Raw genomic sequence first — 26,575 nt, forward strand, 5'->3', positions numbered from 1 at the left:
GTTCAATGGAGGACATTTCAAACAATATTTTCTGAGTCCTGACCACTGAGATCGTATTTAAGGCAAGGCGCACACAGCGGCATTCCCAGTCCATGTTTAAAGTCAGTGGTCCTGACCAATACGGTAAGAAACATTTTCGTGAAATCTGATTTTAGTTGAAAAAAAGAAAGAAAGAAAAAAGTGTAGACAGTGGTGTTGAAAATGATTTCAGGACTGATAACAATGATGCGCTGCCTGTGCTTTGACTTGTTTCCCTGATCGAGTGATTCTTGACACGTCTGTCCTGAGTTTGGGTCCGAGGGCTGGGTTTACATTCAGAGCGATTTTTTGAGCTGCATTAATTTTTTACAGTTTGCCATCAGTTTTGACGATTCTTCTTCTTCTTCTTCCGTCTGAGTGATCTTATGAGCTGTATTCAGTTTTTACACATCCAGACATTGCCATCAGTTTGACGACTATTCACTGAAGATCAGAAGCGTCCTGTCAACCTGTCTAAGACTAAAGACAGGAGATAGTTTGTTGGTCTCCCATCTCTATTCTGCCATCGCAGTCACTTTATGCTTGCTTGTAAAAGTTGTATGCAGACAGGGCGAAACCGAGTTCAAATTTAATTGGTACTGAATTTGCTGGTCAATTCAGTGACGGGAAGCTTCCAGGTGGACTTCTTGCATGCTGGTAAGTTGAATGCAGACATGGGGAAACCAAGTTCGAGCTAATTATAATCAAAGCTGTGAGTGAGCCATTAGCTGATAGGAAGCTTCAGTTCCAGTGCAGCCTTTTTGCTTGTATGCAGACAGAGTGTAACCGGTTTTGGATTTAAGTTGAGTGTGAGCCCCTAACTAGGAAGCAACAATCAAAGTTATACTAATGTGGACTCTTTGCTCACTTGTATGCTGACAGGGTGAAACAGAGTTGAATCCTTTTAGGGCTGAAGTGTGTAAGCCCCTAGCTGATAGAAAGATTTAGTTACAGGGTGGACTTTCTGTTTGCTTGTATGCAGATAGAGTGAAACCAAGTCAAGTCTGCTTATGACTGAAGTGGTGTGTAAGCCCATGCTAATAGGTAGCCTCAGAGAGTCTGTCTCTTTATGCTTTCAAGATGTCTGGCACAAAAAGAGGATCAGCATTAACAGCCACAATTGCAATCACTCCACTAAAAACACAACATCATTTAGCAGCTGCAGGAAGCTAGTCAAGGACAATTATAAATCTTTGGTGTGTGGACTGTGAAAGATTGTTTCACATAACTTGTCAAGGCAGTGCAGATGATGTATATGGTGTTCTGAAAAAAAGACAGCTACACCAGCCACAGATACATTGGTATTGTAACAATTCTTACAACTTCTTAGCTAAAAATTCATAAATGATATGACAAAACTGCAGATGGTTGTAGGAAAATTGATGGAAGGTGTTGAGAAGAGAGTAACCAAGATAGAAAAAGGCCAATTTCCACAACAAATGGTTGATGCTGTCATGAACCTTCACCAAGACAAAAGACACCAGCAAAAGTACCTTGGGGTTGGAAGAAGTGGAAAAACTAGTACTGCAGTAGACAGCAAAACAAAACTGTGTGCAGCTGAGGCAGAGGATAGGGCAAGGAGACAAATGAGTTTTATGATTTTGAGATTTGCACAGCCCTGCAAAAGACAATGAAGACAAGAAGGTGGAGAATGGGGTCAACATGAACTAGGTTCTGCAAAAGTTTAGGGCCCTGAAGTGAGCCATTAGAGATTCAGAGATTGAAGACCATGTCAACAGAAGTCACCAGGTTATACAAGTTAGGGCCCAGAAGTGAGCCATTAGAGATTCAAGATTGAAGACTATGTCAACAGAAGTCACAGAGCAATGGAACCAGGTTATACAAGTTAGGGCCCAGAAGTGAGCCATTAGAGATTCAGAGATTGAAGACCATGTCAACAGAAGTCACAGAGCAACAGAACCAGGTTCTGCAGGAGTTAGGGACTAGAAGTGAGCCTAGATTCGAGAGATTGAAGACTATGTCAACAGAAGTCACAAGGACAGACTGAGTTCTCCCAAGCCAGAGGCCTGAAACAAAGAGAAATCTAAGGGGATGACCTCACAAGAATTAGATGGATCTGCAGAAACAGTCAGGTTGTAAACATGGGGAAGTAATAATAACAATGATAATAATAAGTATTTTACCTACTCAGGTTGATGAAGAATAGAATAGAATGTCTTTGTTACCAAGTGTACCAGGGTCACAAGGAATTTTTGGGGGGATAGTACATAAGATACGAACATAAATCAAAAATCATACACAAACACAGATACAGTAGAAATAAGATACATACAAGTGCATATCAATATAAAAACTTGTGCATACTCACACATGCACGCACTGCACACGCACACACACACATGCACGCGCGCACACACACACACACGTTTGAACAGAATTTGCATATTACATGTGGATGGGGCTGATGACTAGATATTCAGGTAGATGGTTGTTGGTTGCACAATTCTATTTATCACACTGGATTTGTTCGAGAGACAGGGCATTGACTGCTTTGGGGAAAAAGCTATTGGCGAAGTGATTGGTTTTTGTCCTTTTACTTCTGTACCGTTGACCAGAGGGGAGCATTTTGAAAATCCCAAAAGCTGGGTGTGATTCATCCTGGCTGATTGATTTTGCTTTTTTGAGTAGCCATTTATAATATATGTCTTCTAGAGAAGGTAGATCAGCCCCGGTAATCTTGGTGGCAGTTTTTATGATTCTGTTAAGGGCTGCAACTTCTGCCTTGGAAATGTTTCCATACCAAACAGTAATAACAAAGGTTAGCACACTTTCAATGACTGCTTGGTAGAAATCAACTAGGATTTCTTTTTTAATTCCAAACTTTTTGAGGCACTGTTGAAGGTAGACATAGAGAAAGGCCAAGCTTGAAGAAAAGGAAAGCATCTGTTGTAAATATTTTGAAATGTTTCGATACGATAAATCTAGCCAGTTTCACAACCAAAAACAGCAAAAGAAAAACCGATTACACTGGGGCAAGTGTATAGAAGCCTGAGCAGCAGCCTTGAAAATGTGCAAAGATTGAATGAAGTCCTACTGGAAACAGTCAAAGGTAGGCCTCCAAATACTCTCATTCTAAGCAACTTGAACTATCCAGAAATAGGCCTGAGAACAAGAGAGGTGTAGGACAGGGGGATAGCACCCAGTTTTTGAAAACTTGTTAAGGAGAGAGAGACTGGAGCTGGCATGGGAAAGAGTGACCATGCTTCACTGATTCTGAAACTGTCATGTAGGAAACAACTTCACAAGGATGCAGGTCAAGCCCATTTCCACTTGTCAAAGGCAGATTTTGATAGCATTAGGAAAGACCTGGGAGCTGTAGACTGGGAAGAAGTAATGAAGGATCTGTGCTGTACATTATGAAAAAACAACATTATCATACATGAACAGTTTGCTGCTGCATGTTATTGTTACATATGCATGGCATTTGATGCTCCACATAGCAATCTTTTTATATCTGTAATTAATTAATTGTAATTGTTTCAGTCATTGTGTGTGTGGAAGTCTTTTTTCTAACACAGTAACAGCATCTTTTAAACTTTTGTTTTGTTTTTTGTTTTGTGCATAGGGATGTCAGACCAGCAAGTCATTCCAGTCAGGGTGGCTTTGAGAGCTCGTCCATTAATTCCCAGAGAAGAGAACGAAGGCTGTCAGACCTGTCTTTGGTTTCACCCAGATGAGCCTCAAGTTATTCTTGGCAAGGACAAAGCGTTCACGTATGACTATGTCTTCTCTCCTTCCCAAAACCAACAAGATGTTTACAATAAATCAGCACAACAGCTGGTGAAAAGCATCTTTGAAGGTGAGCACAGTCTGTTGGTCAGGGTAATTGTTTGATTTGTTTTTGAATTCCTTGCATTTAGTGGCCAGTTGGGTTTTTTTGATATCATCCTGCAGAGATATTTTTCCAGTAATACTTACTAGATCAGATTCCATCTTAAGAAGACTTTTTTTCTCTTCTTTTACAGTGACTTGAGCGAGCTCATCTCATATACAACTTATCAAAGAATAAACATACACACACACACACACACACACAAACACACACACACACACACAAACACACACACACACACACAAACACAAACACACACACACACGCACACTCACACGTACCATAGTCACAGTCATACATGCACCCACTGATATTGGTAAAAAAACCCAAATAAAACACAAGAGAGGAAAGATTCTGCTTCTGAGAAGGGTGCACCTCTTGTGTCAGGGCTGCAGGAGTGTCTTCTTTCCATTTTCCAAACTGTTAAGAAAACAGGAGAAAGAAAAATGATTTTTTTTTTTTTTTTTTTTTTTTTTTTTTTTTTGCAAAAGAAATGTTGGTCATGAATGCTGATAAACTAAACCATTGCAGGCTACAATGCAACAGTGCTGGCATATGGTCAGACAGGCAGTGGCAAGACCTTCTCAATGGGGGGTTGCTATGAAGCGTATCTCAGTCAGGATGAAGACGCCATGGGCATCATCCCCAGGATCCTCAGAGACCTCTTCAGGGGCATCAGTGAGAAGTCTGAGTACAGCTTCAGAGTTACTGTTTCTTACCTTGATGTGAGTTGTTCCTTTCTTCATCTGCTGTGTTTGAGTGGTATTTTGACTTGTATCTTCTTCCATAAGATGGTGGGCTTGCTTTTGATGGTGTTTAATATTGAATGTGTTTGCCAGCGTGTGTGTGTGCAAGTGTATGAATGCATGTGTGTGTGTGTGTGTGTGTGTGTGTGCATACGTGCGTGTATGTACTTGAATGAGGGCATGTATGGTTGTGCATGAGCAGGTATGTGTGGGGTATTATTTGTGTGTTGAAGCTACTTATACATTAAAAAAAAATATGTGTAATTTTCATTTCATAAAATCATATAAGGTGTTTTCTGTAACCTGAATATTTTTTTTTAACAAAGTATATTCTTTGATAGTGGTGCATATTGATTTTTAACTTATGCTATTACTAGTATTAGACCAGCACTTTATTTTATTCAAAATGAGCAATATTGCCATACTGGTCAATGCTGCTAAACTGAACCAATGGTGATGGTAAAAACTACCGGATCAGGATTTTCACTCCCATTCCCATGGGTGCAACTCTTCCGTCCTGAGACGGATTTCACTTTTCAGGTTTTTGTCATAAAGGAAATGTCTGTTTTCAGAAAAAAAGAAAAGAAAAACAAAGTGCCTCCTACCTGTTGATGTAGTCAGTCCAAGAGAGCAATGTACTGAATGGCTGTGCCCACCTTCCTTCCTCCCCATGAGTTGGCCCTGGTTGTCAGCTGGGCTAAAGTGAAATCTGTAGTACTAATAGTGATAATGTTAATGTGAAATCTGCAATAGATAGATAATACAGGCGTATATTAGGAATTTGAAAATGAATAAAAAATATGTTTAAAAAAAAAAGAAAAAAAAAAGGAATTTGAATTACAGCCAAGGACACCATTTTGAGGAAGAGTACACCATTTTTTGACAAGAATACACCAAATACGAATATAAGGTCTACAGGTCTGGAAATGTGGATGAGTGTTGCCAGGGTGAACTTGAACTGAAACTGGTGAAAGGACTTTGGACCTAACCCATTTGCATTTTATATGAAACAGTTCCAACTTCCATACAAGCAGCTTTATGATTTTCATTCATTGTTAAGGTGTGATATTTTCCACCATTTGTATTGATCGTGATTCATGGTTAAGATGAGTTATTTTCCACCATTTAATGTCTTTAAATAGTGTGTGTTCATGGTTTTATCACTTTATGTCTGTATGTCTGTAGGTACAACATATAACCAAATCAGTGATTTTTAGATGAAAATTTGTTTTTGATTGAGCAAGAGCCTTCCAAATGCCTGTTAAATGTAATATCCCCCCTGGGTCCCCCAACAGGGCGCTGCCCATGTACCCTGTCAGGGGCGTTGATGGCCCCTGGACCCCTGCCTTTCACTTTTTTGGTTTTCTGGCAGTTGTAACCATGCATTCAACTGTGCCTTGAGTGATAATGATAATAAATAGTATTTAGCACTAAATCTTGTGCAGAGACAAATCAAAGCACTTTCATTCCAGTCAGCCACAATCATGCATAACTCTAAAAAAAACCCATGAAAAACATTAAAGAGGTTGGGGATGGAGGCTATTTTGGGAAGAGGTGGGTTTTAAGGCCAGACTTGAAAGAGCTGAGTGCGGAGGCCTGACAAAGTGAAAGAGGGAGTTCATTCCAAATGCAAGGTCCAGAGACAGAGAAAGTGTGGCGGCCGAGAGTGGAGTTTTCGAATCTGGGTATGCGTAACCCTGTGCTACCTGTCACATGTGGGCAGATGGAGCTCGATAGCCTGGGAAGGCAGTCCATCTAAGACAAGGAAAAGTCTGAAGTAAAACCCATGAAGTGCTAAGGAATGCAGGACAGTCTCGACATGCATTGACCCTGGGTCCATGGCCATGTCCCGACTTTCAGTAGCCGCGCCCCCGTGCCTCCGAGGAAGGTTTTTGAGCCAGAGGCTAGGACAAGGACAGTCTGATATAAAACCTACGACCTGAGGACCTCACTGTCACCGTCCCAGCTTGCTAGGCTATGGCAGATGAACCACGGGTGTAAAGGGTGGGGCCAGTACTGCGCACACTGCACTCCACCTAAAAATTCCATTGCGCAGGCTTGAAGGACACGTCCACGTCCGCGCCACCAACTATTCCAAGCCCTGTAGCGATGGGAAAGGGGCGAAAACGGCAGGTGGAAGATGTCACTGGAAGCCGCAGTTCCAATCCTGCATGCAGGCGGTTCAGGATATTGGTCGCCTGATTGTTGACCCGGAGGTGACAGCATCACTCGGCAGCACCCTGAACGACCAAGCAGCCTTTTCTAGGGACAGCACTGCTTGCTCCACACGGAGAGAGGCCTAGAAAAGGTGGTCCAAACAAATGCTCATCTCCATACCCCCCAGTTGGCTAACCGCGGTCAACGGGCATCTCCAAACGCGGTCGAACAACAATAGAGAAGAAAAGGCCGGCACCTGCCTCACAATTAGGTGCAAAAGGACTAAAGGTAGCATGCTGGAACATCCGAACCATGCGTGACTCTGCAGACAGCAACCACCCAGAAAGGCGTTCCGCTCTAGTCGCACACGAACTTCAGAGACTGAACATTGACATTGCTGCCGTCAGCGAAGTCCGCTTTGCAGGGGAAGGCAGCCTCCAGGAACACGGCGCTGGGTACACCCTCTACTGGTCAGGCAAGCCAGAGACCGAGAGACGCCTTTATGGCGTAGGCTTTATGGTGAGGAGCACCATTGCCTCCAAGCTTGAAAACCTGCCAACAGGACACTCAGACCGAATTATGTCCATGCGCCTCCCACTACGGAACAAACAGCATGCCACTCTGTTCAGCGTGTACGCTCCAACCCTCCAAGCGGACCCCACAGAAAAGGTCAAGTTTTACACTGATCTGCGCAACCTCGTTCAGAACACCCCTGCTGACGACAAGGTCATCATCCTTGGTGACTTCAATGCCAGAGTTGGCCAAGATTCAGAAGCCTGGAAAGGAGTCCTTGGCAAGCATGGCGTTGGTAATTGCAACGACAATGGGCGCCTTCTTCTCGAGTTCTGTGCAGAGCAGCAGTTTACCATCACCAACACCATTTTCCAGCAGAAGGACAGCCTGAAGACAACGTGGATGCATCCTCGGTCCAAACATTGGCATCTCATTGATTACATCCTGATGCGCCAGAGAGACGTACGAGACGTCCTACACACCCGAGTGATGCCCAGCGCGGAGTGTCATACTGACCACCGCCTCGTCCGCAGCAAGCTCAGGCTCCACTTCAAGCCCAAACCAAAGAAAGGAGGAGCTCCTAGGAAGAAATTCCAGGTCGGCAACTTTCAGTCAGCTGAAGTGAAAGCTGAATTCCAGGCGAAGCTTCAGGACAAACTTGAAGACCCCAGTTGCCCCACAGACCCCTCTCCAGAAGCACTATGGGCACAGCTGAAATCAGCCATCCTGCAGTCCTCTGAAGAAGTCCTAGGGTTCTCGTCGAAAAAGAACAAGGACTGGTTTGACGAAAACAACCAGGAGATCCAAGAATTGCTGGCGAAGAAGAGATCAGCCCACCAGGCTCACCTTGCACAACCGTCTTGTCCGGTGAAGAAAGCAACCTTCCGGCTCATATGCAGCAACCTCCAACGCAAGCTTCGTGAGATTCAAAATGGGTGGTGGACCAACCTGGCAGAGAGGGCTCAGCTTTGTGCAGACACTGGTGACTACCAGGGCTTATATGAAGCCTTGAAGGCGGTGTACGGTCCCTCATACCAGGTCCAGAGTCCTTTGCGCAGCGCAGACGGCCAGGCGCTCTTCACAGACAAGATGTCGATCCTGAACAGGTGGTCGGAACACTTCCAGGCCCTCTTCAGCGCCAACCGCACGGTTCAAGACTCGGCAATTCTCCGCATCCCACAACAGCCAGTGAAATTACAACTGGACGAGCTACCAACCCTAGAAGAGACTGTCAAGGCCATTGAACAGCTGAAATGTGGCAAGGCAGCAGGGGTTGACGGAATTCCGCCAGAGGCGTGGAAGAATGGAGGCCCAGCACTACACTCCAAACTCCACAACCTCTTTGTCTGCTGCTGGGAGCAAGGCAAACTACCACAGGACCTCCGTGACGCAGTCATCATCACCCTGTATAAAAACAAGGGAGAAAAGTCGGACTGCTCCAACTACAGGGGGATAACTCTGCTCTCCATCGCAGGCAAGATCCTCGCCAGAGTCCTCCTAAATCGGCTGGTGCCTACCATCGCCGAAGAACATCTCCCAGAGAGTCAGTGTGGCTTTAGAGCCAACAGAGGCACCACTGACATGGTCTTCGTTCTCAGACAGCTACAAGAAAAATGTCGGGAACAGAACAAAGGACTGTATGCGACATTCGTCGATCTCATGAAAGCTTTCGACACCGTGAGCAGAAAAGGTCTGTGGGAGATCATGAAACGTCTAGGATGCCCCCCAAAATTCCTCAGCATGGTCATCCAACTACATGAGGAACAGCGTGGACAGGTCAGACACAGCAACGACCTTTCGGAGCCCTTCCCAATTGGAAATGGAGTGAAACAAGGTTGTGTCCTCGCGCCGACCCTCTTCACGATCTTCTTCAGCATGATGCTCCAACAGGCCACTGAAGATCTTGGCGACGACGACGGTATCTTCATCAGATACCGCACTGATGGCAGCCTATTCAACCTGAGGCGGCTACAGGCCCACACCAAGACACTGGAGCAACTCATCAGAGAGCTTCTGTTTGCCGACGATGCTGCCCTCGTTGCCCATACAGAAGCGGCCCTGCAGCGTATAACGTCCTGCTTCGCAGAGGCTGCGCAGCTCTTCGGCCTAGAAGTCAGTCTGAAAAAGACGGAAGTTCTCCACCAGCCTGCCCCACGGGAAGAATTCCACGCTCCTCACATCAACATCGGTGAGACAGAGCTGAAGTCGGTCCACCAGTTCAGCTACCTAGGCTGCACCATCTCGTCTGACGCCAAGATCGACAAGGAGATCGACAACAGACTTGCAAAGGCAAACAGCGCATTCGGCAGGCTGTACAAGAGAGTGTGGAACAACAAACACCTGAAGAAAGACACAAAGATCAGCGTGTACAGAGCTGTTGTACTGCCCACCCTGTTGTATGGCTCCGAAACCTGGGTCACCTACCGGCACCACATACGTCTGCTTGATCGCTTTCACCAGCGCTGCCTTCGCACCATCCTCAGCATCCACTGGAGTGACTACATCACAAATGTCGAGGTCCTGGAGCAGGCAAAGACTATCAGCATCGAGGCAGTGCTGCTAAAGACCCAGCTACGTTGGGCAGGGCACGTGTCCAGGATGGAGGACCACCGCCTGCCCAAGATCGCGCTGTATGGCGAACTGTCCACTGGCCACCGTGACAGAGGAGCACCCAAGAAGAGATACAAAGACTCCTTGAAGAAAGCTCTCGGTGCCTGTCACATTGACCATCGCCAGTGGTCCGCAGTAGCCGCTGATCGAGAGACCTGGCGACGCACCATCCACCAAGCTGTCTCTTCCTTCGAAAACAACCGCAGGGCCAGCCTTGAGGACAAACGCAGAAGGAGGAAGAACCACGATGCTGCAGCCGCGAACCCAGACCAGACTTTCCCTTGCAACCGCTGCGGCCGACTCTGCTTTTCCCGCATTGGCCTTGTCAGCCATGAGCGTGCCTGCATCAGACGTGGACAACGCCCTTCCTAGATCTTCGTCAGCGAAGCCAGGCCATGATGCGTAAACAGAGATGGTCTTGGTACTAGTCATTTGGATGAGACAATAAACAGGTCATGTGTGCGGCATGTGTAGAAGGCACATGAAAGAAACCCTGGCAACATGCTGTAACAAAATCCACTTTAATAGTAAATCAAATACACTTGCAGACAGAAACATAAAATAAAAATGTAAGTGGCACTGCACCTTGGTGACACGCTTTCCCCAGGGAAAGCAGCCATGAGCCTGAATTTCACACAGAGAATTCTGTTGTGACAACACTTACATGTATTACAGTACAAACTACAATACAGTACAGCCACGATCATAAATAAAGTATCCACAGTGACTGAAAATAAAGGAATACTATCAACTGATGTATATAAAATTATACATGTATACAGTACACTCTATATCAAAGAAGTAATACACTTATAAGCATGTGCACATGGTACATTTAATGAAACCATAATTGCAAAATTTGATATGAACCAGACAAATATTCAGTAGAAGAAATGCATAGAATAATCTGAAAGTGCAAATATTATGTAAGTGCCAGTTCCAGTGGATTTTCGTTGCAAAAATGGTTTCACATACATTTTGGTAAGTGGAAAGAAAACCTGAGCAAGTAAATAATAGAATAAACATAGTGTTGCATTCAAAAGGTGACTCAAGAGTTAGACCATATTATTTTTGAGAGCATCAAAATAAGAGCTAGGTTTATTCTTGGTTGGCTTATGATCAGTTCATCTTCATACAATCAGACATATTAGCTGTTTACAAAATATATTTTGTGAATTTCATGTAGCTGAAAAGATTTAACTACTATTTGTTTAATGTTATTCTCTATTCACATTTTGTCTGAGTTTATGTGTGTGTGTGTGTGTGTGTGTGTGTGTGTGTGTGTGTGTGTGTGCAGATTTACAATGAAGAGTTGCTTGATCTGCTGTGTCCACCATCTCAGAGACAAAGTTTAACCCTCAGGGAGGACCTGCATGGAGAAATTAAGGTATATGATTAACTCTCTCTGGACGAAACCCTCAGGGAGGAGCTGAATGGAGAAATTAAGGTATATGATTAACTCTCTCTGGACCAAACCCTCAGGGAAGAGCTGAATGGAGAAATTAAGGTATATGATTAACTCTCTCTGGACCAAACCCTCAGGGAGGAGCTGAATGGAGAAATTAAGGTATATGATTAACTCTCTCTGGACCAAACCCTCAGGGAGGAGCTGCATGGAGAAATTAAGGTATATGATTAACTCTCTCTGGACGAAACCCTCAGGGAGGAGCTGAATGGAGAAATTAAGGTATATGATTAACTCTCTCTGGACCAAACCCTCAGGGAGGAGTTGCATGGAGAAATTAAGGTATATGATTAACTCTCTCTCTGGACCACGGAATACGTGAGCATTCCAACATAAAATGTATTCAGATTCCGACGACGGAATGGAATAGCATTTTCCAAAAATAAAAATCCATCACACGCTGTACTCCTGATTTTGTGATTAGCCAAGCAGAGTGCACTATTCTGGGTCACTCCACAACCGAATGGTATGATTGGCCAGCCTCTCACGTGTGGCCTGTCTCGCACACACGCTGACAAAGTTACTGACCAGTCGCCTGTTCGCATGGCAGCCTGTTAGCAAATGGCGTCTGAAGCGGGTTCTTCTCAAAATGTTGAGGAGAGAACAAGGCAGTGGCGGCAACATTTTAGTGTTGCCAAAGTACTTGAAATGCTACAAACTGAAGGGTCGGACATCGAAGAGGTGGATGATGACGAAGAAGAAAGTGAATTAACACTTTGGCCACTGATGTTGCCTCTTGGCACCTGCAAGGGAGGCCGCCGATGTCGCCAAAAGGCGACCGAAACAGGGTAGGTCATTCACAAACCTACCACTCTTATTTTGAGGAGGTTTGAAAGGCCATGTTTTGTGCATGTGACTAGGGGAATCCCCTTCCATTGATTGACGCCATCCTTACAGTACTTCTGCAAGTTTTTGAGTGAATTTATTACAGTTTTATCCACAACTTTGATCTTTTCACTTTCCCAAATGGCTGCATCGACCAGCAAACAACGCTACTTCACAACTGAGCAAGTTGTCGAGCAACTGAGACTTCAGCCAGGCCAGCAAAATGAGATTCAGGCGAATAATTCCCGTATGATGATGGAGTTTCATTGTCTGAGGGGGAGAGTGATAGTGATGGTGACTGGGCACTGAGCCAGGTACCAAGTCATGAGCATACGGGGTGTGGCCAGACTAGTGGAGCACATGTTCTGCTACGGCCACCACATCTGCAGCTGTGAGTGACTATGATAGTGTGGGGGAAGAGTGTGTTGCTCAAGTGGCAGCGTCTGTGTTACGTCAGAAACCAGTGTGGCCGTGGGTCGAGCTCAACTGCATGCCAATGACCAGGAGGGGGGCGTGGTAGAACAGCTGTGCCAAGCCCTGATTTGTTTCAGTGGGTGTTGTACAACATGGATGATCCCTACTGTCCTGAAGAATGGCTTCCAAATTTTACTAAGAAAACAGGTAAGAGGTGTGTGTGTGTGTGTGTGTGTGTGTGTGTGTGTGTGTGTGTCTGTGCTCACACATGTATTTCACTGAGAGTGTGTGTGACTAAGATTAGGTCGCACTTGTTTTTTATATGGACAGATCAGAGGTGCACTGTCTATTCACTAGTAGTACATATAGAATTATGTGTCCATTGTATCAGACAAGTATAGGATATTGAAGAGTAAGATCAGTAAGTTTATTTACCACACAAACATTTCATGTCAGTTTTTTTTCTTGTGAAGATTATGGAGATACACTGTGTAAAACATACCTGTGTGAAAATCTTTGTTTTTGCTATTTGTGCACTTGTTTATGAGTATAATATCTTTTATTTGCAGTATTTATCATTAGCTGATAATAAATCAGCTGTTGTATCATTATTACAGATTGTATTTTCCTTCTTTTTTTTGGCTCATGTGTTTCAGGTGTCCTTGTCAACACTGACAACTTCCGTCCAGTGGACTTCTTTTCTTCCCAGAATCAGCATTCCAACTCATTGCTGACCAGTCTAATCTGTATGCAGAGGAGCTGCTGTCAGGCATCACTGAACTCAGTCAATATTCAAGGCTGAATGCTGCCAAAGACATCACTGTCCCTGAGATGAAGGCATACACAGCACTTCAGATCACGATGGGGCTGTGTTGTAAGCCTGAAATCAAGTACTACTGGTGGACATACTGGCTGCTCAACCTGCCATTTGGAACCATAATCAATGTGCAAGAAGCCAGTGTGTCCCACTCTGTGCTTTGAACTGTATCATACTGTGGAGGACTACAGGAAAGCAGCAGCAACCAAAATTCACCGTCTCCAACAGTGAACAGTCCAGACCTGTGTACATATTTGAATACATATTTTACCTCCATTCTTTTATTTTCTGACTTTAGTGATAACTAAACTACTAGTATATTCATGGAAAATAAGCAGACTGAAGAAAAAAAAAAATCCCCAAAAGCTTGAATTGGGATCTGAAATGTGTTGTTATTTCTACTAAGTGAATGTTTTCAGGTGTTTTTTTAAGACTTCAATTTATCCCCTAAAGCTTCAACTTGAAGTAGATTTGAAATGTGTTATAACTATAATATATATTATATATATATTAGTATGTCTTTGCACTGTGTGTTTGGGTTTATGTGTGTGTGTGCCTGTGTTCATGCATGTTCTATATCCCCCGTGGGATGGTGGGGGTCAGTATGAATAGCATCCCCGACTTCTGGAAATTCTGTGCTAGAAATTCCCTCTTTTCTATTGCTCTCATTATGTCTGCCTTTTTTCTTCCATCGCTGTTGTCTGAGTTTTCTGCCTTCCCAGTCTATTCCATTTCTTTTTTCAAGCAAGACGGCAGTTTTTTTTTCCTTTTTCTGCAGTTTATGATATACAATCTGTGCTGTTTTGCTCCAGCAACTAGGTAGTGAAACTGTAAACACTGGGGTGGGCACTAGCTGTCCATTCAGCAGTGTTATTTGCCTATATGGCCTTTTTATGTATTTTTTGTTTGGCATCAATTATTTTTTATGATTTTTTGTAATGAATTAAAAAGAAGGGCTGACGTCCTCAGCATGGCCTAGTTGTATTTGCTCTGAGGAGTTCAATTGGCAGGATACTGTGTCATGAGCTGTTTTGTGGGTTTGTCTTGTTTTTGTTTTTTTTGTGAGTGTATTATGTAAATGTCACAGTTATGTGTTGTTGAGGTTGAATATTTGAATGGTTTGACAGTCCTCATATGGCCATGTGCGGTTGGTTAGACTATGGTATAAGCAACCATAAACAGTAAACAATATGTGTATTTGTGTGTGTGTGTGTGTGTGTGTGTGTGTGTGTGTGTCTGAGTGAAATATTTATTGGTAATTACAAGCACCTTTATATCCGATTTAGGCAGAACTTGTTTCTTTCTGTTGAGTTTGTATCGGAGTGTGAAATTGCATGTACATATATCATTTATATGTGTGTGTTGTTGTTGTTGTTATATCACTTTCTGACAATGTTTGTGATGTTCTGTGTGATAATTTGTGTTGTTATTGTTGTTTCATCACTCTCTGACAATGCAAAGTGAACTGACCAGTGTGTGATGCTCTGTGTGATTATTTGTGTTGTTATTGTTTCATCACTCTCTGACAATGCAAAGTGAACTGACCAGTGTGTGATGCTCTGTGTGATTATTTGTGTTGTTATTGTTTCATCACTCTCTGACAATGCAAAGTGAACTGACCAGTGTGTGATGCTCTGTGTGATTATTTGTGTTGTTATTGTTTCATCACTTTCTGACAATGCAAAGTGAACTGACCAGTGTGTGATGCTCTGTGTGATTATTTGTGTTGTTATTGTTGTTTCATCACTTTCTGACAATGCAAAGTGAACTGACCAGTGTGTGATGCTCTGTGTGATTATTTGTGTTGTTATTGTTGTTTCATCACTTTCTGACAATGCAAAGTGAACTGACCAGTGTGTGATGCTCTGTGTGATTATTTGTGTTGTTATTGTTTCATCACTTTCTGACAATGCAAAGTGAACTGACCAGTGTGTGAAGCTCTGTGTGATTATTTGTGTTGTTATTGTTTCATCACTTTCTGACAATGCAAAGTGAACTGACCAGTGTGTGATGCTCTGTGTGATTATTTGTGTTGTTATTGTTGTTTCATCACTTTCTGACAATGCAAAGTGAACTGACCAGTGTGTGATGCTCTGTGTGACTTCAGATCAAAGGATTGAGGGAGGTGCCAGTGGGTTCATTTGAGGACACACTTCAGTGCCTGTCGCAGGGGGCTCAGTCACGCACCACTGGAGCCACAGCCATGAACGACACGTCCAGTCGATCCCATGCTATCTTTACTGTGTACATTGAGAAAAGCAAGAAAGATGATGTGTAAGTCCAGTCGATCCCATGCTATCTTTACTGTGTACATTGAGAAAAGCAAGAAAGATGATGTGTAAGTCCAGTCGATCCCATGCTATCTTTACTGTGTACATTGAGAAAAGCAAGAAAGATGATGTGTAAGTCCAGTCGATCCCATGCTATCTTTACCGTGTACATTGAGAAAAGCAAGAAAGATGATGTGTAAGACATGATAGTGTGGTGGTCTGAACTGAGTGTTTTTTGAGGAATCGTTGAAGTGTGGGCACTGTCATTGTTGTGACTGCTGTATTGACATGCTTGATGCTAGGTACAATGTGGATTCAGTGCTGCATGTTTGGATAGTACTCCACACACACAATCATACTCTCACTCACACAAAGTGTTAGATGCAGAGATTTTGCTTTATATGGACTGAGGAGTAAACATTTATCACAGATAATGAGATAGTGATCTAGAGTTTCAGCCATGCGTACATCAAGATGCGTGGATATAAAAAGAGGTATAAGGTTTCTATCACTGCACGTTTCCATCAAGTTTCTGTTATCTTATATTTTTACGTATTCATACATCATTTCTGATTTATGTTCATTATGGTACCGTAATCCAAAATCAGGTCAGGTCAGGGTAATAGCCCTTACTACTGGTACCATGTAACCCAGTACTACCTGCCGCATGTGAAGTCTCACAACGATGGACCAGGCGGAGAAGGAAACTTTTCTGAATGGCTGTGACGGGCGCAATAGCCGAGTGGTTAAAGCGTTGGACTGTCAATCTGAGGGTCCCGGGTTCTAATCACGGTGATGGCGCCTGGTGGGTAAATGGTGGAGATTTTTACGATCTCCCGGGTCAACATATGTGCAGACCTGCTAGTGCCTGAACCCCCTTCGTGTGTATATGCAAGCAGAAGATCAAATACGCACGTTAAAGATCCTGTAATCCATGTCAGCGTTCGGTGGGTTATGGAAACAAGAACATACCCAGCATGCACCCCCCCGAAAACGGAGTATGGCTGCCTACATGGCGGGGTAAAAACGGTCATACACGTAAAAGCCCACTCGTGTGCATACGAGTGAACGTGGGAGTTGCAGCCCACGAACACAGAAGAAGAAGAAGAATGAATGGCTGTGAATGCGGAAGAGGATGACCAAAGGGCAGGGGGAGCTCTTATCCTTGGCTGGAAGTCATCCTAGGAGACGGAGCTCCAAAGAAAAAACCTGCACCTGCTGAGGCTGTCCTACACGTGGCAGTATCTGCACCTGTGGGACTGTGAGTGTTGGAAGGCAAGAGAGTGGGGAAGGGACTGCACAACTCCTCACTAAAAAAAAGTCACCTGTGCTGGTCAGGCAACCAGGCTAATGTCGGAACGACGAGCTAGCCCTTCAACACCCAGCTTTCCCAAGCCCTGCGTCGATGGAGAAGTGGAACAGGGGACACGCAGAAGATGCTACTGGCATTTCCAAGTCACGACTCTGCACGCAGGCGACTGTGGGGTGAAGGTCGTCTGCCGTAGACTGGGGCAGATGCAGCGCCCGTATCCTCCCACAGCACTGCTCTCCCCACATGGGGAAGGGGAGATAAAAGGATCCCTAAACAAAGCCTGCCTCACCTAGTACCTAGTAGGAAACCGCACCTACTTGGACATCCAACACTAGCGGTTGAAAACAACAGAAGAAAAGAACCAGGAGTCATGCCCTGATCTGGGTGCCTGGAATGTTCGTACCCTTTTAGACAGAGACGACAGACCAGAAAGGCGCACAGCGCTCATTGCTAGAATGCTTGATTGCTACCAGGTGGACATAGCAGCCTTGAGCGAAACCAGGTTTGCGGGTGAAACCCAGGTGGAGGAAGTTGGAGGGGGCTACACCTTCTACTGCACTGGGAAGCCAGATGGCACCCCAAGAACCTCAGGCATGGGCTTTGCCATACAAACCAAACTTGCACGACAGCTTCTCCACAGTCATCAGCTGCTATGCCCTGTCGATGACCAACCCTGATGACATCAAAGAAGCTTTCTGTGAGGAGCTCAGCCGCACCATTTCAGCAGTAGACAGAAAGGACAGGCTGATCATCCTTGGAGATTTCAATGCCCTCGTCGGCATGGACTTCTCTTCGTGGCCAAAAGTCCTAGGACAGCATGGCACTGGCAAGTGCAGCTCCAAAGGACTGCTTTTGCTCTCTCCCTGCGTGCAGCATGGACTGACCATCACCAACACCTCTTCCAACAAGCAGACAAGTACAAGAACACATGGATGCACCCCCGCTCCAAGCAGTGGCACATGCTGGACTATGTGATTGTCCGGCAGAGGGACAGAGGTGATGTTTCCATTACATGCTGTATGAGAGGAGCAGTCTGTTGGTCAGATCATCGCCTGGTATGCAGCAAGATGAACATCGGACTTTCATGCAAGCTCCAACCAGCCAGGCACAAACCCCCTAGGAAGCTGAACATCCACCGCCTCACTACCACCAAGGACGTGCTGCAGCAGCAAATCCAAGCAGCTCTCCAAGAAATTCCTGCATCAACTGATGTAGAAGAGGTATGGAGCACCTTTAGAGATGCTGTGTACACAGCAGCAGCTGACACACTCAGCTTTGTACAGAGGAGCCACAAAGACTGGTTTGACAAGAACGACTCTGGAATCTCCAAGCTCCTGAACACACTGCATATACGGCATCAGGATCACATTTCCGATAAAGACTGCCAGAGGAAGGAGAACCAGTTCTTGCAAACCAAGCAACTCGTACAGAAGAGGCTGCATGAGATGAAGAACACCTGGTAGGAGAGAAAGTCTGAAGAACTTCAGTCCGCTGCTGATGCTCACTACATGAAGACCTTCCATGATGGTCTCCGAGCTGTGTATGGGCCGAGAGTCACAGGATCAACCCCTGTCCGAGCCTTGGACCAGATCACCCTCATGACAGACAAAAAAGACATCCTTGCCCACTGGGCAGAGCACTTCAACACCCTTCTCAAAAGGGACTCGTCCGTATCTGACGAGGTAATTGCAGCCCTCCCACAGCTACCAGTCAATGACTCGCTAGCTGACCCCCCCACCAAGGCCGAGGCCTGGAAGGCCCTGAAGCTGACAACGTCAGGAAAAGCACCAGGAGTGGATGGAATCCAGGCTGACATCTACAAGTATGGAGGCAAGGTACTGACAGACAAGCTGACCACCCTGTTCCAGTCTATCTGGGAGAGAGGGGAGGTCCCCCAGCATTTCAAGGATGCTTCAATTGTCCACATTTACAAACGGAAGGGAGACAAAACATCCTGCGATAACCACCGTGGAATCTCTCTCCTCTGCATCGCTGGCAGGATCTTAGCCCGCATCATACTGAACAGACTGGTTGACCATGTCTCCAACACAGTCATCCCTGAAGCGCAGTGCGGCTTCTGCTCAGGCAGGGAAACATGTGACATGGTGTGTGCCATATGCCAGATGCAAGAGAAGTGCTGTGAGCAGAACAAGGAGCTCCACATGGTCTTTGTAGACCTGACTAAGGCCTTTGACGCGGTGAACTGCTGTGGTCTGTGGAAGATCCTCCTAAAGTTCGGCTGCCCAGAGAGCCTAATCCAGCTGATTGCGTCATTCCACGATGGCATGCAGGCGAGAGTACAGGAAAATACTGACATGTTGGGTCTGTTCCCTGTGGTAAATGGAGTGAAGCAGGGCTGCGTCCTGGCACCAACACTGTTCTCTGTTCTCTTCTTTGCCATGCTGATTGATGCCTTCCAAGATTGTGACTGGGGCATCTACATTCAGTTTTGCACGGACGGCAAACTTTTCAACTTGCGGCAACTCCATGCCAGGTCCAGGGTGTTTGAGGCACTGTTGAGAGAGTTCCTCTTTGCTGATGACTGCGTGCTTTCTGCACACACCCATGAGGACATGCAGTTCATTATGGACAGGTTCTCAACCTCCTGCAGGTGCTTTGGACTCACCATCAGCCTCAGCAAGACCGAGTCCATGTATCAACCAGCTAGCTTACAGAACGTCAGTGCCTCCCCACCACCTGCAATCAAGATCGATGACACAGAGATCAAGTCAGTTGACAAGTTTTGCTACCTGAAGGTTCGTAGGGTCCTTTCAAGTCCTTTTAAGTCCTTAGGAATTGGATTTTGGTCAAAAGGCCTTTTAAGTGCTTTGATTCAGCAAGTTGGTCCTTTTAACTCATCAGGAGGTCCTTTTAATTTTTGAAAGGTACTGTTAAGTCCTGTTTTATGAAGAGAAAGAGACTTGAGAACGAAACTGAAACACCTTCGAAACCAAAACCGCAAGTTGCAAAGCGCGTTGAAAGATGCCGACGCGATCGTCTGAAACTCAGTACTTACTGTAGGAGGATACAGCCTATAGGCCTAGGCCCTAACAGTAGTGCGCTTTCTGCTCGGTGGCAGACGCGAAGCGTGGTACAGTGGCTGTGAGTCACGCCTGCTGCTGCTGCTTTGCTTAGGCCTAGCCTACAGTGACGTGAATTGCAAAGACTAAATACGACAGTCAAATGGGATTAGCTGTTCTTCCGTTTATGAGAGGTAAGTGTCTGCTGTTCTGCATGTCAAATAGATTGGGGTGTACTGTAAAGTCATGTCGGCAAAGGTCCTTTTAAACTGATTTGAGGTCCTTATAAAGTCCTTTAAAGGTCCTTTTTTGGCTTCATGCCCACCACCTGGGAACCCTGTACCTGGGCAGCACCCTATGCAGCAACGGAGCCCTTGATACAGAAGTGACGCTGTACATCGCCAAGGCCAGCTCCGCCTTTGGCAGACTCAACAACAGGCTGTGGAACAACAAAGGTATCAGGCTCAGCACCAAGATGAAAACCTACAGAGCTGTTGTGCTGACCACCTTGTTGTACTGCTGTGGAACATGGACGACGTATCGCCATCACATTCAACTACTTGAACAGTTTTAACTGAGATGCCTACGAAAGATCCTTGGCATAAAGTGGCAAGACAGGGTCTCCAACCTCCAGGTCCTTGAGAGGAGCATTGAAAACCTGCTGATCCAGTGCCAGCTACGCTGGACAGGACACGTTGTCCGCATGACAGACAGCAGGATCCCGAAGATGCTTTTTTATGGCCAGCTGAAGGAAGGCCACCGTGAACTTGGAAGATCCTGCAAGCGCTTCAAGGACACCTTGTAGATAAACCTTAAAGCCTGTGACATAGACATCGCTTCCTGGAAAACTGATGCCCTTGATCGCTCTCGCTGGAGGATGCTGTGCTCTAGTGGCATATAGACGTTTGAAAACAAGAGAACGCCGGCCATTAAGGAGAAGCGTGAGCGAAGGAAGCAGGGCTCAACTTCTGGAGACGTTTTCCCTTGTAAAATCTGTGGGAAGTGCTGTGCATCCAGAATCAGCCTCTTCTCCCATATGAGGACCTTACCTCAACTCACCTCAGGCCCATAAAGTAGTCGTTGGGGAAAACCTGAGGACTGCAGATGCAACCTCCCTTCTCCATCTGTCTCTGTCAGCAGCCGCTGGCAGCAACTCACGTGTATGGAGTCCGGTCCATTCTTTGATGTTCTCATGCCAGTTCTTCTGCTGTCTTCCTCTTCTTCTCCCGCCCTTGATGGTGCCTTGCATGATTTTTTTGTACAGACTGGTGTGTCGAGTGTTGTGCCCAAACCATATCAGCTTGCGTCTCTTCACAGTTGAAAGGAGAGGTTCCTGAGGTCCAGCAAGGTTCTTAATTCTGCTCGGTACATATTCATATGAGGACACACACCAACAGATAAGCCTGCCTGCCTACCCATCCGTCGGACCGACGGGAGACTCCATCATCAATCCAAAATTCATATATTTTATCTTTTTTTCCCTTGATGTTCAGTCTAATACTTCATATCACTGAAATATGAAAGAGAAAAGAACCTATTAACCAAGATTTGTAATTTGTAAAGAAAGATGATGATGTGTAATGTGTTCTGTTATTGAAGTATAAAAGAAAAAAGAACCTATTAAACCAAGATATGTAAAGAAAGATGATGATGTGTAATGTGTTCTGTTATTGAAGTATAAAAGAGAAAAGAACCTATTAAACCAAGATTTGTAAAGAAAGATGATGATGTGTAATGTGTTCTGTTATTGAAGTATAAAAGAGAAAAGAACCTGTTAAACCAAGATATGTAAAGAAAGATGATGATGTGTAATGTATTCTGTTATTGAAGTATAAAAGAAAAAAGAACCTATTAAACCAAGATATGTAAAGAAAGATGATGATGTGTAATGTGTTCTGTTATTGAAGTATAAAAGAGAAAAGAACCTATTAAACCAAGATATGTAAAGAAAGATGATGATGTGTAATGTGTTCTGTTATTGAAGTATAAAAGAAAAAAGAACCTATTAAACCAAGATATGTAAAGAAAGAGGATGATGTGTAATGTGTTCTGTTATTGAAGTATAAAAGAAAAAAGAACCTATTAAACCAAGATATGTAAAGAAAGATGATGATGTGCAGTGTGTTCTCTCCTCCAGAAATGACCAGTGCATTGCCAAGTTCCACCTGGTTGACCTGGCTGGATCAGAGCGTGCCAAGAGAACCAGAGCAGAGGGGGACAGATTCAAGGAAGGTAGGTTGAACAGAAAACAACCACAGATACACACACAGCCATAACCATGTCATTACATAAAGTAACTTTGTTTACACATGGGAGTCAATTATTCAGTGGGAAAAGGTTTGGGAGATTAATCATCTTGCATTTTTTATGTCTTGTATTTGTAATATATATATATGTGTAGATATGGGACAAACATTTTTGAAAGAATCTTTCAAGATTTGATCATATATCTGGATGCAATGTGTATATTTGTCAAAATCAAAGGTGAGAAATTATTTCTTGGTTTGATCTTTTAGAATACACAGTAAACTATAAAATATTGGACTTTAACTTATTGCAGGAGTAAACATCAACCGTGGTTTGCTGTCACTGGGAAACGTTATCAGTGCTCTTGGTGAAGATGTTCAGAAGCGAGGCCACATTCCCTACAGAGATTCCAAGCTCACTCGTTTGTTGCAAGGTATGAGAAATTTGTTGAGTCAGTCAGTGCCTTTGATTTGATTCTTTTATTTTTCATGTTTCATATATTACTAATCTATGGTCAGTGTGTGTGTCGTTGTGTACAAAAAATATTCAGCCAAGGATTTCTTGTGGTACTTTGATAAATTTTTGTTGTGTATGGACATTTTTTAAAACCCTCACGCCACTTTAGGCGCCGCCTGCCGACTGCAGGGGTTCACCACTGAAGGGGACGTGTGCAGACAAAACTATTAGAGTGACTTCCCACTACACTCTTCTCTGTCCTGAATCACACAAAGTCACAATATTTACATAAGGTGAAAGGTCAGTCCTCCTTCAGTCTGTTTTTGAATGGGACGTGTCATTTTCACTGCATGTTTTGACAGCAAACGAAGCAAGCTAAACTGCAACCACTCAACACTCACAATGGACGCTCAACACAGTACTTCTAGTGGAATTTGTGCTTCACGTCAGTAAACTGTAGCAGACGCTGTAAATATTGTTATATTGTTTTGAATGAAAGTCCACACTCTCAGTTCACTGCTGACAGTAACTTAGTGGAAGTGTGTTGATTCGCCATTCAATCCGAATGATGAAACACTCTGACAGCACTAACAAAGAGGAAGAAAGCCGTGCACGGAAGAGGCAGCGTGTTACTGCTTCAAGCAGGCTGCGATGTACGAAGATAGAAATCGATTTTCACAAGCATTATTGACAATATGGAACAGTCTCTTTGCATTAACATAAAGAAAACATCAGTGAGATTGACTGAGTGGTTCCAAAGATATCATAGTTTGAGTACAGCAACTCCCATGTGTCTCAGTCGGTCTCTTGCACAGGCAGTTTCTAGCTGTGCTCAGGCTGAGCTGACCTTGCTTCACTCTGGGCAGGCTGACTGACAGAGAAGTGTCGAAAGGGTTAAAAATAAATTGATATCACAGGTACGGCCATTTAAGAAAGTACATTTCAGCACTGTCTTTTAGCCCTAGTCCACTTATAGATGTGTTACTGTTAGCTTTTGAACCATAGTATTCAATATCTATTTATGATAACTTTAAAGCCTCAGTTATGTAGAAAATGTTGATTTACCTGAAGTAGTTTTTGTGTTTATGTTCAGTTTGTAGAAATAGATATTTGATACTTTGCTGATTGTGTTGAGACAACTTTGAAACCTTAAGTGATGCCCCAGGTGCTAGGCTGCACGAGGGATTATGTCATAGTATGTTCCACTTTCAGATATTTTGTTCCACTATGATACAGTTCCATTCCCCTCCACCCCCTCCCCATTTTGTTCTTTGATGGTTGTAAAACTTAATTCTCAATAATTCCCCTCCACTCCCTCCCCATTTTGTTCTTTGATGGTTGTAAAACTTAATTCTCAATAATTCCCCTCCACCCCCTCCCCATTTTGTTCTTTGATGGTTGTAAAACTTAATTCTCAATAATTCCCCTCCACCCCCTCCCCATTTTGTTCTTTGATGGTTGTAAAACTTAATTCTCAATAATTCCCCTCCACCCCCTCCCCATTTTGTTCTTTGATGGTTGTAAAACTTAATTCTCAATAATTCCCCTCCACTCCCTCCCCATGGGATGCCTGCCTTCCTACTCATCATGTGGAATATTCATCAGGTTAAATTCTGATTGCTTGAAAGCCATTCTAAATCAGTATGTTACATATTTTTGTAGCGTGATTGTTTTTCATTTTTTGTACTTTTATTAGTATAGATGGAAGACTGAAAAGGTGGTGTGGCTGAAATGGTTAGGTGTTGTATTTGTGATCCAGTGGTCACCAGTAGTCAGGGTGCGAGGCTCTATTTCTACATGGTTTTGTGTCTCTGGGAGAGGCAGAATCAGAATACCTTTATTATCTTGTAGAGAAATTAAGTGTGGTGAAGTCTGTGATATATACAAATCATAAACAAAATGGTAAAATTTGGCAAACAACATAACAACAAAATGACACTCAACTCAGTCATAGCTAAGCAAGTCCGATAACTTTTCATTATTCAAAACACACACATACCCGTACACATGTACACGCCTGCCCGTATGCAAGCACCCATGCACACTTATTGTATATTCACATGCACAAAGGATCCATGAATAGAATGGTGAAATCCACAAAAAGTAATACTAATCTGTAAAAAAACATACAACCAAAATTTAAAGCAAACATGACATAAGAGCATCAATTACAGGCATATAAACATCCATTTAAGTCACTGAAAAACAACAACAACAACAACAACAACAACAACAAAAACACCATCAGCTACATCATCACTAAGATCAGCATGTTTATAGTAAAGTTAAACATCTCAGTTCAAAATCAAATTTAGAAAATTGGCACATTACTCAAATATTCCTCTCCACCCAGGTGTGAATGAGTACCTGACCAGTTGGGGGAGGAGATGCCTGGGCCCAGCCTCTCCCTATGCTGAGCCCTTGACACAGTGAATTTGAATTTGTTGCCCGATAGCCATAAAAGGTCTATGGGATCTTGAACCTTCAATGTATAACTGAATGGAGGTCTGTGGGATCATGAACCTTCCATGTATAACTGAGTGGAGATAACTGAATGGAGGTCTGTGGGATCGTGAACCTTCAATGTGTAACTGAATGGATGTCTATGGGATCTAGAACCTTAAATGTATAACTAAATGGAGGTGTGTGGGATCTTGAACCTTTAATGTATAACTAAATGGGGCTCCACAGGATCTTGAACCTTCAATGTATAACTGAATGGATATAACTGAATGGAGATCTGTGGGATCTTGAACCTTCAATGTATAACTGAATGGAGGCCAATGGGATCTTGAACCTTCAATGTATAACTGAATGGAGGTCTATGGGATCTTGAACCTTCAATGTATAACTGAATGGAGGTGTATGGGATCTTGAACCTTCAATGTGTAACTGAATAGAGATAACTGAATGGAGGTGTATGGGATCTTGAACCTTTAATGTGTAACTGAATGGTCCACAGGATCTTGAACCTTCAATGTGTAACTGAATGGAGATAACTGAATGGAGGTGTATGGGATCCTGAACCTTCAGTGTATAACTGAATAGAGATCTATGGGATCTTGAACCTTCCATGCATAACTGAATGGAGGTCTATGGGATCTTGAAGCTTCAATGTATAACTGAATGGAGGTCTATGGGATCTTGAACCTTCAATGTATAACTGAATGGAGGTCTATGGGATCCTGAAACTTTAAATGTAATGTATAACTAAATGGAAGTGTGTGCTTTCAGACTCCCTTGGGGGCAACAGTCACACACTGATGGTGGCGTGTGTCAGTCCGGCAGACTCCAACATGGAGGAGACCCTCAACACTTTACGCTACGCTGACAGGGCCCGGAAGATCAAGAACAAGCCTGTCATCAACAGAGATCCTCAGAGTGATGAAATCCTTCGCCTCAGACAAGTGGTCAGTGGCCCTGGAAAACATCACTCATTTCTAGGACATGGTGTGCATGTAGATTGTAGACGACCTTAATGTTTGTCAGAATAACACTATTCTATGACTTGAGTTTCTGACTGACTATTAAAATTCTTGATGAAGCTTATTAACAAGTTAAAAAAATAAAAGAATGCCTGTACAAGAACAACAAGAAATGTGTGAAGCAGATGTGTGTCACATGTCGAGAAAAGGTTGCATAATATCTGTGGTAAACATAAAACAAGAACAACAACAAAGATGTCAATCATATCTTTGTCACATGTTCAGAGAAAGGTTGTATAACTTTTGTTGTGCATTCTCTACCAGGTACAGTCCCTGCAGAACCAGCTGCTTCAGAAAGGTGGTGGATCAAGTGACATGGCTGTTGAGTGAGTCTGTTCACTTCTCTTCAGTACTGTATCACTTATTG

The 26,575-nt window shown here is 43.9% G+C and overlaps 1 protein-coding gene across 8 annotated transcripts in view; it reads left to right on the plus strand.

Moving 5' to 3' along the window:
* Positions 1-26,575, plus strand: part of LOC143283876 (chromosome-associated kinesin KIF4A-like) — a 178,649-nt gene continuing 152,074 nt past the window's right edge. For 7 of the 8 annotated variants that reach the window (XM_076590258.1, XM_076590263.1, XM_076590262.1 and 4 more), the window contains exons 1-9: positions 1-123; positions 3,605-3,838; positions 4,403-4,596; positions 11,195-11,284; positions 15,526-15,692; positions 22,158-22,252; positions 22,581-22,700; positions 25,958-26,133; positions 26,473-26,534. In XM_076590258.1, the coding sequence (XP_076446373.1) occupies positions 93-123; positions 3,605-3,838; positions 4,403-4,596; positions 11,195-11,284; positions 15,526-15,692; positions 22,158-22,252; positions 22,581-22,700; positions 25,958-26,133; positions 26,473-26,534 (1,169 nt within the window). In that variant the 5' untranslated portion in view covers positions 1-92. Of the gene's footprint in view, positions 124-3,604; positions 3,839-4,402; positions 4,597-11,194; positions 11,285-12,234; positions 12,809-15,525; positions 15,693-22,157; positions 22,253-22,580; positions 22,701-25,957; positions 26,134-26,472; positions 26,535-26,575 lie in introns of those variants that run through there. The other variant, XM_076590267.1, reaches the window with a different exon arrangement.

The sequence above is a fragment of the Babylonia areolata genome, chromosome 7, assembly GCF_041734735.1.
Source record: "Babylonia areolata isolate BAREFJ2019XMU chromosome 7, ASM4173473v1, whole genome shotgun sequence".
In the NCBI taxonomy this organism is placed as follows: Eukaryota; Metazoa; Mollusca; class Gastropoda; order Neogastropoda; family Buccinidae; genus Babylonia; species Babylonia areolata.